Below are 12,500 nucleotides of genomic sequence, written 5' to 3'. Positions count from 1 at the left end.
AGAGTCGTACCGTCGTGCACAAGGGTCGTATCGTCGTGCACAAGAGTCGTACCGTCGTGCACAAGGGTCGTACCGTCGTGCACAAGGGTCGTATCGTCGTGCACAAGAGTCGTACCGTCGTGCACAAGGGTCGTATCGTCGTGCACAAGAGTCGTACCGTCGTGCACAAGGGTCGTATCGTCGTGCACAAGAGTCGTACCGTCGTGCACAAGGGTCGTATCGTCGTGCACAAGAGTCGTACCGTCGTGCACAAGGGTCGTATCGTCGTGCACAAGAGTCGTACCGTCGTGCACAAGGGTCGTATCGTCGTGCACAAGAGTCGTACCGTCGTGCACAAGGGTCGTATCGTCGTGCACAAGAGTCGTACCGTCGTGCACAAGGGTCGTATCGTCGTGCACAAGAGTCGTACCGTCGTGCACAAGGGTCGTATCGTCGTGCACAAGAGTCGTACCGTCGTGCACAAGGGTCGTATCGTCGTGCACAAGAGTCGTACCGTCGTGCACAAGGGTCGTATCGTCGTGCACAAGAGTCGTACCGTCGTGCACAAGGGTCGTACCGTCGTGCACAAGGGTCGTATCGTCGTGCACAAGAGTCGTACCGTCGTGCACAAGGGTCGTATCGTCGTGCACAAGAGTCGTACCGTCGTGCACAAGGGTCGTATCGTCGTGCACAAGAGTCGTACCGTCGTGCACAAGGGTCGTACCGTCGTGCACAAGGGTCGTATCGTCGTGCACAAGAGTCGTACCGTCGTGCACAAGGGTCGTATCGTCGTGCACAAGAGTCGTACCGTCGTGCACAAGGGTCGTATCGTCGTGCACAAGAGTCGTACCGTCGTGCACAAGGGTCGTATCGTCGTGCACAAGAGTCGTACCGTCGTGCACAAGGGTCGTATCGTCGTGCACAAGAGTCGTACCGTCGTGCACAAGGGTCGTATCGTCGTGCACAAGAGTCGTACCGTCGTGCACAAGGGTCGTATCGTCGTGCACAAGAGTCGTACCGTCGTGCACAAGGGTCGTATCGTCGTGCACAAGAGTCGTACCGTCGTGCACAAGGGTCGTATCGTCGTGCACAAGAGTCGTACCGTCGTGCACAAGGGTCGTATCGTCGTGCACAAGAGTCGTACCGTCGTGCACAAGGGTCGTATCGTCGTGCACAAGAGTCGTACCGTCGTGCACAAGGGTCGTATCGTCGTGCACAAGAGTCGTACCGTCGTGCACAAGGGTCGTATCGTCGTGCACAAGAGTCGTACCGTCGTGCACAAGGGTCGTACCGTCGTGCACAAGGGTCGTATCGTCGTGCACAAGAGTCGTACCGTCGTGCACAAGGGTCGTATCGTCGTGCACAAGAGTCGTACCGTCGTGCACAAGGGTCGTACCGTCGTGCACAAGGGTCGTATCGTCGTGCACAAGAGTCGTACCGTCGTGCACAAGGGTCGTATCGTCGTGCACAAGAGTCGTACCGTCGTGCACAAGGGTCGTATCGTCGTGCACAAGAGTCGTACCGTCGTGCACAAGGGTCGTATCGTCGTGCACAAGAGTCGTACCGTCGTGCACAAGGGTCGTATCGTCGTGCACAAGAGTCGTACCGTCGTGCACAAGGGTCGTACCGTCGTGCACAAGGGTCGTATCGTCGTGCACAAGAGTCGTACCGTCGTGCACAAGGGTCGTATCGTCGTGCACAAGAGTCGTACCGTCGTGCACAAGGGTCGTATCGTCGTGCACAAGAGTCGTACCGTCGTGCACAAGGGTCGTATCGTCGTGCACAAGAGTCGTACCGTCGTGCACAAGGGTCGTATCGTCGTGCACAAGAGTCGTACCGTCGTGCACAAGGGTCGTATCGTCGTGCACAAGAGTCGTACCGTCGTGCACAAGGGTCGTATCGTCGTGCACAAGAGTCGTACCGTCGTGCACAAGGGTCGTATCGTCGTGCACAAGAGTCGTACCGTCGTGCACAAGGGTCGTATCGTCGTGCACAAGAGTCGTACCGTCGTGCACAAGGGTCGTATCGTCGTGCACAAGAGTCGTACCGTCGTGCACAAGGGTCGTATCGTCGTGCACAAGAGTCGTACCGTCGTGCACAAGGGTCGTATCGTCGTGCACAAGAGTCGTACCGTCGTGCACAAGGGTCGTATCGTCGTGCACAAGAGTCGTACCGTCGTGCACAAGGGTCGTATCGTCGTGCACAAGAGTCGTACCGTCGTGCACAAGGGTCGTATCGTCGTGCACAAGAGTCGTACCGTCGTGCACAAGGGTCGTATCGTCGTGCACAAGAGTCGTACCGTCGTGCACAAGGGTCGTATCGTCGTGCACAAGAGTCGTACCGTCGTGCACAAGGGTCGTATCGTCGTGCACAAGGGTCGTATCGTCGTGCACAAGAGTCGTACCGTCGTGCACAAGGGTCGTATCGTCGTGCACAAGAGTCGTACCGTCGTGCACAAGGGTCGTATCGTCGTGCACAAGAGTCGTACCGTCGTGCACAAGGGTCGTATCGTCGTGCACAAGAGTCGTACCGTCGTGCACAAGGGTCGTATCGTCGTGCACAAGAGTCGTACCGTCGTGCACAAGGGTCGTATCGTCGTGCACAAGAGTCGTACCGTCGTGCACAAGGGTCGTATCGTCGTGCACAAGAGTCGTACCGTCGTGCACAAGGGTCGTATCGTCGTGCACAAGAGTCGTACCGTCGTGCACAAGGGTCGTATCGTCGTGCACAAGAGTCGTACCGTCGTGCACAAGGGTCGTATCGTCGTGCACAAGAGTCGTACCGTCGTGCACAAGGGTCGTATCGTCGTGCACAAGAGTCGTACCGTCGTGCACAAGGGTCGTATCGTCGTGCACAAGAGTCGTACCGTCGTGCACAAGGGTCGTATCGTCGTGCACAAGAGTCGTACCGTCGTGCACAAGGGTCGTATCGTCGTGCACAAGAGTCGTACCGTCGTGCACAAGGGTCGTATCGTCGTGCACAAGAGTCGTACCGTCGTGCACAAGGGTCGTATCGTCGTGCACAAGAGTCGTACCGTCGTGCACAAGGGTCGTATCGTCGTGCACAAGAGTCGTACCGTCGTGCACAAGGGTCGTATCGTCGTGCACAAGAGTCGTACCGTCGTGCACAAGGGTCGTATCGTCGTGCACAAGAGTCGTACCGTCGTGCACAAGGGTCGTATCGTCGTGCACAAGAGTCGTACCGTCGTGCACAAGGGTCGTATCGTCGTGCACAAGAGTCGTACCGTCGTGCACAAGGGTCGTATCGTCGTGCACAAGAGTCGTACCGTCGTGCACAAGGGTCGTATCGTCGTGCACAAGAGTCGTACCGTCGTGCACAAGGGTCGTATCGTCGTGCACAAGAGTCGTACCGTCGTGCACAAGGGTCGTATCGTCGTGCACAAGAGTCGTACCGTCGTGCACAAGGGTCGTATCGTCGTGCACAAGAGTCGTACCGTCGTGCACAAGGGTCGTATCGTCGTGCACAAGAGTCGTACCGTCGTGCACAAGGGTCGTATCGTCGTGCACAAGAGTCGTACCGTCGTGCACAAGGGTCGTATCGTCGTGCACAAGAGTCGTACCGTCGTGCACAAGGGTCGTATCGTCGTGCACAAGAGTCGTACCGTCGTGCACAAGGGTCGTATCGTCGTGCACAAGAGTCGTACCGTCGTGCACAAGGGTCGTATCGTCGTGCACAAGAGTCGTACCGTCGTGCACAAGGGTCGTATCGTCGTGCACAAGAGTCGTACCGTCGTGCACAAGGGTCGTATCGTCGTGCACAAGAGTCGTACCGTCGTGCACAAGGGTCGTATCGTCGTGCACAAGAGTCGTACCGTCGTGCACAAGGGTCGTATCGTCGTGCACAAGAGTCGTACCGTCGTGCACAAGGGTCGTATCGTCGTGCACAAGAGTCGTACCGTCGTGCACAAGGGTCGTATCGTCGTGCACAAGAGTCGTACCGTCGTGCACAAGGGTCGTATCGTCGTGCACAAGAGTCGTACCGTCGTGCACAAGGGTCGTATCGTCGTGCACAAGAGTCGTACCGTCGTGCACAAGGGTCGTATCGTCGTGCACAAGAGTCGTACCGTCGTGCACAAGGGTCGTATCGTCGTGCACAAGAGTCGTACCGTCGTGCACAAGGGTCGTATCGTCGTGCACAAGAGTCGTACCGTCGTGCACAAGGGTCGTATCGTCGTGCACAAGAGTCGTACCGTCGTGCACAAGGGTCGTATCGTCGTGCACAAGAGTCGTACCGTCGTGCACAAGGGTCGTATCGTCGTGCACAAGAGTCGTACCGTCGTGCACAAGGGTCGTATCGTCGTGCACAAGAGTCGTACCGTCGTGCACAAGGGTCGTATCGTCGTGCACAAGAGTCGTACCGTCGTGCACAAGGGTCGTATCGTCGTGCACAAGAGTCGTACCGTCGTGCACAAGGGTCGTATCGTCGTGCACAAGAGTCGTACCGTCGTGCACAAGGGTCGTATCGTCGTGCACAAGAGTCGTACCGTCGTGCACAAGGGTCGTATCGTCGTGCACAAGAGTCGTACCGTCGTGCACAAGGGTCGTATCGTCGTGCACAAGAGTCGTACCGTCGTGCACAAGGGTCGTATCGTCGTGCACAAGAGTCGTACCGTCGTGCACAAGGGTCGTATCGTCGTGCACAAGAGTCGTACCGTCGTGCACAAGGGTCGTATCGTCGTGCACAAGAGTCGTACCGTCGTGCACAAGGGTCGTATCGTCGTGCACAAGAGTCGTACCGTCGTGCACAAGGGTCGTATCGTCGTGCACAAGAGTCGTACCGTCGTGCACAAGGGTCGTATCGTCGTGCACAAGAGTCGTACCGTCGTGCACAAGGGTCGTATCGTCGTGCACAAGAGTCGTACCGTCGTGCACAAGGGTCGTATCGTCGTGCACAAGAGTCGTACCGTCGTGCACAAGGGTCGTATCGTCGTGCACAAGAGTCGTACCGTCGTGCACAAGGGTCGTATCGTCGTGCACAAGAGTCGTACCGTCGTGCACAAGGGTCGTATCGTCGTGCACAAGAGTCGTACCGTCGTGCACAAGGGTCGTATCGTCGTGCACAAGAGTCGTACCGTCGTGCACAAGGGTCGTATCGTCGTGCACAAGAGTCGTACCGTCGTGCACAAGGGTCGTATCGTCGTGCACAAGAGTCGTACCGTCGTGCACAAGGGTCGTATCGTCGTGCACAAGAGTCGTACCGTCGTGCACAAGGGTCGTATCGTCGTGCACAAGAGTCGTACCGTCGTGCACAAGGGTCGTATCGTCGTGCACAAGAGTCGTACCGTCGTGCACAAGGGTCGTATCGTCGTGCACAAGAGTCGTACCGTCGTGCACAAGGGTCGTATCGTCGTGCACAAGAGTCGTACCGTCGTGCACAAGGGTCGTATCGTCGTGCACAAGAGTCGTACCGTCGTGCACAAGGGTCGTATCGTCGTGCACAAGAGTCGTACCGTCGTGCACAAGGGTCGTATCGTCGTGCACAAGAGTCGTACCGTCGTGCACAAGGGTCGTACCGTCGTGCACAAGGGTCGTATCGTCGTGCACAAGAGTCGTACCGTCGTGCACAAGGGTCGTATCGTCGTGCACAAGAGTCGTACCGTCGTGCACAAGGGTCGTATCGTCGTGCACAAGAGTCGTACCGTCGTGCACAAGGGTCGTATCGTCGTGCACAAGAGTCGTACCGTCGTGCACAAGGGTCGTATCGTCGTGCACAAGAGTCGTACCGTCGTGCACAAGGGTCGTATCGTCGTGCACAAGAGTCGTACCGTCGTGCACAAGGGTCGTATCGTCGTGCACAAGAGTCGTACCGTCGTGCACAAGGGTCGTATCGTCGTGCACAAGAGTCGTACCGTCGTGCACAAGGGTCGTATCGTCGTGCACAAGAGTCGTACCGTCGTGCACAAGGGTCGTATCGTCGTGCACAAGAGTCGTACCGTCGTGCACAAGGGTCGTATCGTCGTGCACAAGAGTCGTACCGTCGTGCACAAGGGTCGCACCGCCGTGCACAAGGGTCGTATCGTCGTGCACAAGAGTCGTACCGTCGTGCACAAGGGTCGTACCGTCGTGTTTCAAGGGTCGTACTGTCGTGTTCAAGGGTCGTACTGTCGTGTTCAAGGGTCGTACTGTCGTGTTCAAGGGTCGTACTGTCGTGTTCAAGGGTCGTACTGTCGTGTTCAAGGGTCGTACTGTCGTGTTCAAGGGTCGTACTGTCGTGTTCAAGGGTCGTACTGTCGTGTTCAAGGGTCGTACTGTCGTGTTCAAGGGTCGTACTGTCGTGTTCAAGGGTCGTACTGTCGTGTTCAAGGGTCGTACTGTCGTGTTCAAGGGTCGTACTGTCGTGTTCAAGGGTCGTACTGTCGTGTTCAAGGGTCGTACTGTCGTGTTCAAGGGTCGTACTGTCGTGTTCAAGGGTCGTACTGTCGTGTTCAAGGGTCGTACTGTCGTGTTCAAGGGTCGTACTGTCGTGTTCAAGGGTCGTACTGTCGTGTTCAAGGGTCGTACTGTCGTGTTCAAGGGTCGTACTGTCGTGTTCAAGGGTCGTACTGTCGTGTTCAAGGGTCGTACTGTCGTGTTCAAGGGTCGTACTGTCGTGTTCAAGGGTCGTATCGTCGTGCACAAGAGTCGTACCGTCGTGCACAAGGGTCGTACCGTCGTGTTCAAGGGTCGTACTGTCGTGTTCAAGGGTCGTACTGTCGTGTTCAAGGAGTGCAAGATTCGTTACTTGCTGGTAACCTCCAGACTACGGCCGGATACGATGGTGCGAGATCTTCCGGGAGGACCGGTGTGGGTGGAGGCGACGATGGTGCGGCATCAGACGAGGGACGACACGAGTGCCTCACTCGCGGACAACCCCGGCCGTAGAACCTGGTGACACTTGGTAATTACCGTCACCTGACGCGCCACGGATATTATGTGGAGAGACTAGTTAACTGTGATGTGGAGAGACTAGTTAACTGTGATGTGGAGAGACTAGTTAACTGTGATGTGATGCTTCAGGAGAATGCGATGGGAAGAAGAGGGTCCGTGCTGGCCACTACTTACAGACACGGGTGGCAGCGGCCACACATGAGGCCGCCTTCCACCGCACATCATTCTCCATTAAGCCTGAGCCTTTAATATCAGTAGCTCACGCACGCGTAGAGCATGTACACATTAGGGCCAGACGAACTCCCTGCCAGGATGAGGCGCACAGCTCCCCTAACATCAGTCTTTACAGTGGGCCTGGGACACAGCCCCCTACAACCACCAGGAAGACACAACACGTATGAAGGAGAGTGGCAGGAGACAACGCCACTCATGCAATTACTTTGTTCTGAAGGTTTTAATCTGATCTGGTGTAAGCCGCATGTGTCTACCTGTTCGTTGAACTATTTAAGTCTTCATCATTATTAAGGGCAACGTAAAGTGTGAGCTCCTGCTGGAGGAGAGGGTGGGGGAGTCCGGGGGCGCCCGAATGCGTCATCCACTTTAACTGCGCCTTACCACACTAACCATCTGGCTCCCATCCAAGTTTAGCCCCACCAACTCGAATAATATTTACGATCTAAAATGTAGTAGTAAAGGAGGAGAGTGTATGGGGGGGGGCGGGGGGGGGGGGGGGGGGAGGGATAAGCAGCTCCTGGTGCAGCCGGAAGCAAACTGGAAATAACCAGCTGCTATCCTGGGAGCGGCGGCCCAGCCAACGCTAGGACGTTGCTTGACTCCGAGATCGATAAAACGCTCAAGGTCGCACCCCCCCACCTCGGGCTACACCACAAGCCCTCAGGGTGAGGAAACAACCCTCCTAATGCACAAAAGATATAAATCTCAGCCCGGAGATCCCCAGAACTTTACTCCTGGAAAAAAGATTCCATTAAAGTTTCCAGGAGGCGAGGTTTACAGCCGTAGTCCATGAGAACGTGTTCTGGGTACGGGAGAACGTGTGAGGGAGGCCCTGCCTACCCAGGCCACCTTTCTTCCCTCCACTTCATCAACATACGCCCATACAACAGTGAGACACATACTATACAAGATAATCTACATACATATATAGCCAGGGATAAAATACGGGAAATACTGATATTCAAACCTTGCCATCTGGGCTCCAGTGGTCGAGAGAAACTTGTGAGGAAGGAATTGAGCAGCTAAAGATCTTAGGTAGACGCGTTTCCATACCACACTCCCGTCACACTAACACAGCTGTGACTCATCGTGTGGGTCTCACTGTAGTACTATAACATAGAAGCGCGTATGTGTATGTATGTATGTGCCTGTATGTGTGTGTGTGTGTGGCAGATTATGAACAAGCATGTGTGTCTATGTTAATACACTCGTGGGTCCGCAACTTCTGAAAATTCTCCAGTATGGTACAACATTTCAACCTTGTGTTTAGTGTCCACAGTTACCATGTCCTCTTTCACTTTACTTCATTCAGCAACAACGCTTACACTACAGAAAGCACTTCTCTGTAGCCTTTGCAATAAGTGTCAATAAGTGTCAAGTCATTATTATCATGCTAACGTGCCACTTTGGCCATGTTGACTCCTACGTCCCTCACTCACACATATTCCCCAAGTACATTTCTCGCTACATAATACTGTTATCGAGCCCTCCATTAACTGACCCATCCTGATCACTTTACATTAGCTCAAATTGAATGTCATTAACTAAGTATCAGACCAACTGTACAGTTGGTGTGTGTGTGTGTGTGTGTGTGTGTGTGTGTGTGTGTGTGTGTGTGTGTGTGTGACTCGTGGGGTTCCATCTACTGGTATCTCTGTAACTATGCCGAGAAACTGTCATTACGCTAGGCTAGCGTGTACCGCTCACCGCAGGAAATCTAGAGTAGAGAATATAGCTGTGAGTTACATAATGTTCAGTGTTATGTATACGACGGAGGATGTTTGGGTCAGAGAGAGGAACTTAAAAGGCCAAATGTAAAAGCTGGTTCGTTGTGCCATGTAGCCTCCTCACCCAGCTGTACGGGAGCATGGGGGCCAGCCTGGCGCTCGCCACACCCACACACCAGCCACATGAGCCAGGCAGAACCTCTGCTGATGGTTCTGGAACTGATGTTGGCGTCGCCCTCTCACACCCTGACGACCTCTAACTGAGATGGTCAGGCCTTACAATATCATCCTTGAGCAGCAACAATTTATGAAGCTGAATCATTATACTTCAGGGTCGTACCGTCATACTTCAGGGTCGTACCGTCATACTTGAGGGCTGTACCGTCATACTTGAGGGCTGTACCGTCATATTTAAGGGTCGTACCGTCATACTTGAGGGCTGTACCGTCATGCTTCAGGGTCGTACCGTCATACTTAAGTGTCGTAACGTCGTGCTGAAAGGTCGTATCGTTATACTGAAGGTTTTAAATATGTATCTTACTTACCGGCCACGTCAGGCATGACTTCAACACTTACACATGTATATACAGGAGAGACACTACAACCTGAACTAGAAAACAATTCCTACAGACTGGAGAACCTACTACCTTCATAACGGGTCACCATCACGGCTGACCAACCACCTACATTAATGTGATGCATTAACGTTGCAGACATCCCGGAGAAGACGCGACACGTGCCTAAGAGGAGGTTTGGGGACCGCATCAACACTCTCCGCAGACTTCGACTCGTCCGCGAGGTCCCGTCCACCTCCTCCCTCCAGCTCCCCATCGATGAACCCTTCCCTGTCAAGGTAATTCTCCCCAGCTATATCTCCCTCTATCTCTTACTGAGGTTCTCATGGCTGGAGTCACCTCCCCACACAGGAACAAGGCAGGTGGTATACACACTCCAGTGATCTTTTTCTTATGGTTCATTTTACGTACAAATCATTCTCGTTCACTTATGTGTGTCTGATACTAACTTGTTCGTCAGTTTGATGAAGATTTTGTGGCGCGTGTGGAGAGGTCGCTACGTCCTCGCCGTTCTGTCGACGGGTCGCACCACCACCAAGAACACCCCCACCACCACCACCACCACGACAAGTCGTGCACCATCCTCGGGGTCAAGTATAACCTGGGTGAAGTCATAGGTAAGGTACCAGTACTCTGCGTATTTCCGCAATACATACGTATATAGCAAGTACTCTCAGTGTCCCTTACGGAATACAAACGTTCATAACAGGTACTCTCTGTTAACTTTCCGGAATATAAACGTTTGTTCAAGTAGCATGAGTGTACAGTTACGAGGATCCGAATCCCTGACTATAGAGTTAGAAGCCAACTTTCCATCTACAGGAATGATATAAAGTCAAGAAGTGTTCCATACATCCATAATAGTTATCACATCTGTGACTCTACCAGTGCTGGTGTCTGTCCCATGCAGGTGTGGCGTCAGACGTGTGTATGGAGTGCCGATGCGCCGCCGGCAAGATGTACTGTTCGCCTAAGTGCTGTTTCCTCCCGTCGCCGTTCCTCCTCACGCCCGAGCATCACCAGACCTTTGCCAGGAGACAACCAGACCCACCCAGCCCACACCCGCTCTCCTACGTCCGCAACCAGTACGAGGAAGGACAGTTCCTCTGATCCCTCACTCATCCGCATCCACACACAAGTGTACTGCTTATATCGTCCATTACCAGTACCAGGAGGAACACTGCCTCTCATGATGGAACTATCCACAACCACCATCAGGTGGGCCAACTGTTTAGGTTCACTGGTACAAACCAAGTACCACAAGGAACCATTCCTCGTGGTACGGTTACCTCGTCCACAACAAACACCGAGAAGGATAGTTCTGGTGGATGATCCGTCCGACAACACCGGAGGGGAAGCCACTTGTGCCACAAGTTGATGCGAACAACCCAGTGATAGGAGGGACAGTTCCCCTGGTGACTGACTCGTCCACAACCAGTCTTAGAGGTACAGTGCCTCCTGTAATGGTTGACTCGTCCACAACTCGCTCTATAATGGAGAAGATTTGCAAGACGACTCGACCGACACCTAAGCATTATATATATATATATATATATATATATATATATATATATATATATATATATATATATATATATATATATATTTGTGTCGAACTAACGTCAGTAATCATAATGCCATATCACATACGTAAACAGTGCAGGAGGCGTGAGTGCCGCGTAACCTGGAGGCTGTGACCTGGTCCGGGTCACAGCCTCCAGGTCACGACATACTTCACGTATGCGGTTACGTCAGTGACGTAAATAAGGTCGTGAGGTTCAGGATGCAGCAGGAGGGCGTCACGGGAGGGTAAGGCGACCGATGGTATACCACACACATGAGCCGGGATGACGCGGTGTTGGGTCGTCATTCTCCACTGGGCGAACACAGCGGCTTCCACCCCACACGACGACTGGCTCCGTGTGACCACCACCACCACAGTGTCTGCTTCCACCCCACACGACGACTGGCTCTGTGTGACCACCACCACCACAGTCTGCTTCCCTGTGTGAAGTCTGGCGAGGCATCTTGAAATACTGTGACCTGCAATCACCACTCCCTTGCATTTATGCATGTACACTATATATGTACACACGAGGGTCATGTGTGCTGTACACACACGAGGGTCATGTGTGCTGTACAGTACCAATGTTACGCTACCAGTGCCAATACATTTATAAACAAAGGTAGAGCATTACGTATGGAGCTTACGTCACGTGTGTGTGTGTGTGTGTGTGTGTGTGTGTGTGGCTACATTCGTAACTCCGACTTCCTCTGCACAACATCATCACATGAGGATCATCCACTTTCCTTACTTCCCGACGACTTTGTCTTAACTTTGTGCCATCATGTTGTCAACCATGTCTCGGCTTATCTAGTGAACACCACGTCTATAACTCTCACTCAACCTTTACCAATATTGGAGTTGGGGAAATGTAAATCAATTCACACTGAATGTTGTTCCATTACACAACTTATCTCGGATGTTATGGCTGTATTATATATATATATATATATATATATATATATATATATATATATATATATATATATATATATATATATATATATATTTCAAATCAAAATCAGTTGATAACCAAAGTAAGAAATACGATTGAAGCAGTACAACCTTGCACAATATACGGTACAAGTACCAAACATGACGTGTACAATGTAACTGTCATAAAAGCTTTACTATCAAGCCTGTTAAGCTTTACTACCAAAACCGTTAAGCTTCACTACCAAGCTTGCTAAGTTTTACTACCAAGCTTGTTAAGTTTTACTACCAAGCTTGTTAAGTTTTACTACCAAGCTTGCTAAGTTTTACTACCAAGCTTGCTAAGTTTTACTACCAAGCTTGCTAAGCTTTACTACCAAGCTTGCTAAGTTTTACTACCAAGCTTGTTAAGCTTCACTACCAAGCTTGCTAAGTTTTACTACCAAGCTTGCTAAGTTTTACTACCAAGCTTGCTAAGTTTTACTACCAAGCTTGCTAAGTTTTACTACCAAGCTTGCTAAGTTTTACTACCAAGCTTGCTAAGTTTTACTACCAAGCTTGCTAAGCTTTACTACCAAGCTTGCTAAGTTTTACTACCAAG

At 52.4% G+C, this 12,500-nt stretch overlaps 1 protein-coding gene across 1 annotated transcript in view; it reads left to right on the top strand.

Moving 5' to 3' along the window:
* LOC139759650 (uncharacterized) overlaps window positions 1-12,003 on the top strand; it is a 91,261-nt gene extending 79,258 nt beyond the window's left edge. The window contains exons 6-8 of the mRNA XM_071682043.1: window positions 9,541-9,680; window positions 9,863-10,019; window positions 10,313-12,003. Coding sequence (XP_071538144.1) covers window positions 9,541-9,680; window positions 9,863-10,019; window positions 10,313-10,512 — 497 coding nt within the window. The 3' untranslated portion in view covers window positions 10,513-12,003. The remainder of the gene's footprint in view (window positions 1-9,540; window positions 9,681-9,862; window positions 10,020-10,312) is intronic.
* Window positions 12,004-12,500: the final 497 nt, after the last annotated feature.

The sequence above is a fragment of the Panulirus ornatus genome, chromosome 33 (genome assembly GCF_036320965.1).
Source record: "Panulirus ornatus isolate Po-2019 chromosome 33, ASM3632096v1, whole genome shotgun sequence".
In the NCBI taxonomy this organism is placed as follows: Eukaryota; Metazoa; Arthropoda; class Malacostraca; order Decapoda; family Palinuridae; genus Panulirus; species Panulirus ornatus.
Note: the sequence above shows the minus strand (reverse complement) of the source record. Positions and strands in the feature narration are given on the sequence as shown.